At 55.6% G+C, this 3,135-nt stretch overlaps 1 protein-coding gene across 1 annotated transcript; it reads right to left on the reverse strand.

Moving 5' to 3' along the window:
* Window positions 1–702: 702 nt before the first annotated feature.
* On the reverse strand, window positions 703–1,819 carry LOC123114939 (putative serpin-Z8). The gene is made up of 2 exons (XM_044536296.1): window positions 1,688–1,819; window positions 703–1,617 (listed from the first exon to the last, which is right to left on the reverse strand). Exons 1-2 carry the CDS (start codon window positions 1,817–1,819, stop codon window positions 703–705), a joined length of 1,047 nt encoding a protein of 348 aa, XP_044392231.1.
* Window positions 1,820–3,135: the final 1,316 nt, after the last annotated feature.

Consider the following 3,135-nt stretch of genomic DNA (forward strand, 5'->3'; position numbering starts at 1 on the left):
ATTTACTGTATATTGCTGGTATTTGCTGGTATTTAGTACAAACAAATTTCAATGAATACCATGCCGATGGTTCCTGCCTCCGTGACTGGTTACTAGTGCTTAAAAACTAGTGCAATGTTGCCTCAGGCATCCACCACTTTCTCCCTTCCCTTGGTATTTTTCGTCAAAGGGTGAATTTTATTAGCTTAAAATAAAGCATCAAGTGAATACAAACATAATGAGCACACACCCGGCCTCTGCATAGCTAAGATGCACACAGCCAACACACACTAAACACGTCGGCAAATAGCAAAGTCATACAAGACCAAAGCTATGCCTTAGCATGGAAAAAGAAGAAGAAAAAAGCCGAAGCGATCAACATAGCGATCGAAAAAAGTCAATTATGTGTTGTCGCCACCACTTTTCCGCGATCCCAACAGCTGCATACACTGCTGCTGCACAACCTTACCCTCTGCGTTGAACCGCCGTCCATAGATTGTGTCTCATCCCTTGGGTATACTAGCCAAAAAGTAATAAACGCGGAAGGACACAAAATCTATGCATGTAAGATATAACTCTCATTCCAGATTACATAAGTATACCATTGGTCCTGGATGTGCATAGTTTTTTTAGGAAAAACTTCCAATCTATTCATCTTCAATCATAACAGTACAACGAATACCAGAAAGTGCATAGTTGTAAGTGGGTCAGAAACAATCGACCTTAGAACACCTCATCCCGTGACTTCCGTCCGTAGGCCGAGCTCCTTACGGCCCCCCGTAAGTCTAGCATTTTTGGTGGCCGTGGATATGCTGGATTGTGTGAGGGGAGGTTATTTCCGTACACCGGCGACTCCGGACCATCATCAACGAACGCACTTTTGGATCTGTTCATCGCCTTATCAAACCCTAGTATCCATTTCATTGCTGTGCTGCGCTCCCCGAACGGAGGAGGGGACGGGATCACAGCCCCGGCGCCATTACCGGTGTCGACGACATGCCCTGCAAAGAGGACCGCGTGCGACTCCTCCTCCACTATGCAGTAGGCGAACGGGTGGTCGGCCACGAAGCCCACCACCGGCGGCCGGAACAGAGAGCACGTCAGAGGAGCGATCGCGGCGGCTCTGGTTCCTTCCTCGAGCTCGTTCACCTCAATGACGGCCTTGTGGAAGACGTCCTGCACCTGCACGTGCATGCCCTTCATCATCATCTCCGAGAGGTCGGCGCCTTCGCCGAAAGGAAGAGCAAGCCCCAGGTCCTTGAGCACGTCGGTGACGCTGCCCTCGAAGGTGAGCTCGAACTTGGGCACCCCGAACTCGACGACGACGGCCATGCTCGTCGGCAGGTGCTCGCGCAGGAAGCCTGGCGACGTCATCTTCTCCAGCAGGCTCCCCAGGCCGTCGCACGCGTTCGGGAGGAAGATGCACATGCTGGTGTAGGGCGGTGAGCTGCTCTTGTAGCGTAGCTTGAGCACCTTGAAGCTGCCGTGCTCGGCGATGTAGTGGTGCTCGTAGTTGGACATGAAGGGGACGTCGACGGCGGTGCCGTCCAGCCGGTAGAAGGGCCTGTTCTTGGTCGAGCTCTCGTAGAACGGCAGGCTCCACTTGCCCCTGAAGTAGATGACGTTGGCCCTCAACTCCTACTCCCGCCGATTTCCATTGCTTTATCTCATCAAGGATAATAAGCACTAGTCTAGTGTCCGATCTAACTTGGTTGTCTCTATGGAACACCCTAGCGTTCCTTTGCTTCCAGAGGTGCCATGCGGTAGCGATGACAGAGGAGTCGAAACCTCTCTTGATCTTCCCATGAAAGGAGGCACGCGTCCTCCCCCACCATGCCATGAATGAGTCGTCTTGGCTTGGGGTCTGAATGTTGACTTGTAGGGCCTCGAGGCATCCGTGCCGTACCTGTCCTGCGTAGACGCACTGGGTCACGATGTGATCCACATTGTCCTCTTCCTGTTCGCACGTGAAGCAAGGCGAAGTGGTCTCTTGTAGACGCACTGGGCCAAGACGGTCGAAAATGATTATAAGATTTTCCGGCCGCGCCAAAATCGCTCCGGCGAAAAGCAATGCGGGGTTCGAAACTAAAATCGAAAATGAAAAATATGTGGAGACGCGGCCACTCCTCTCCCCCGATGCGCCGCCGCCCCCCGTCCCCACTGCTCCGCCTCCGCTCCCAGCCTCTCCCCCTCGGCGTTCGCGCCTCCGGATCGAAGCCCACGACGGCGGCGTTCCCAGATCGGCGACGCGCCACCCCTGGCTCGTCGTCACCGCTGACCGCCGCGTCCTCGTCATCGTAAAGGAAGCGCGGCTTCCAGCCGGCGGCGACGCGAAGAAGCTGCTCCTGCTCCCGCGGCTGACGGCGGCGGCCGTGACGAAGCTGCTCCTGCTCCAGAGGGGCGCCTCTGCCCCCGCGTGTTCCACCGGGAGAGGAGAGGATCTTCTTCTTCTCGGGCGACGACGCATCCTCCTCCTCCGCCGCCCTGCGTACATGGGCGCTCACCACGGAAGGTACAGCGCGCGCTCCGCTTCTTCCGCTGGCCGCTGCCATCTCCGCAGCGGATGATGTTTGCCTCTTGCTGCCCAATCCCGGGCGACCGCAGGGGAGGTACCGCTGGAGCTCAATCTGGCGTTCAACGGCGCGGACATCCCCTGTGGGTTTCGGCTGGGCGGGCATCTCCTACTCTTCCCGGACCTCATGGTCCAGGTCCAGGTCCTGTCCTCTCCCTCCCCCTCCCCCTCCCCCTCCCCCTTCTCCATTCTAGAACCCACTGCTCCTTCTCGACTGGATTATTGCCTGTCGACTGAATTCCTTGCCCCACCCATAATTTTCAGTGACTAATCCCTATTATTGTGTGCAGCACAAGTCTGCCCTACATGATGCCCGGCAGCCTCACCAAGCCGCAGAGACGGTAATTAAGGTCCATTTCCGAGCTCCCCACAAACCCCTCCTCCCTAGCAGGATGCATGCATGTGCAACAGACTGAAACAAACAGCCTACACTGTCCTCAAGTGAAGTCCCCTGTTTCTTCTTCTTCTTTCACAGCTCTGCACTCCAACAGCTTGCACGGCTCCGTCACCGCCGAGATCATCAACTGCGCCAAGCCGGGTGCAATTTATGCGTGCCACCAGTATGCCATCTAGTTCTTTTTATG

Source organism: Triticum aestivum, chromosome 5B (assembly GCF_018294505.1).
Source record: "Triticum aestivum cultivar Chinese Spring chromosome 5B, IWGSC CS RefSeq v2.1, whole genome shotgun sequence".
NCBI lineage: Eukaryota > Viridiplantae > Streptophyta > Magnoliopsida > Poales > Poaceae > Triticum > Triticum aestivum.

Bases quoted from the DNA above. Each gene is read 5' to 3' on its own strand.
- LOC123114939 (XM_044536296.1), bottom strand. From the start codon at position 1,819: ATGGCATGGTGGGGGAGGACGCGTGCCTCCTTTCATGGGAAGATCAAG. The intron at 1,618-1,687 runs GTTAGATCGGAC...CGGCGGGAGTAG, and splicing joins TGTTCCATAGAGACAACCAA to GAGTTGAGGGCCAACGTCAT.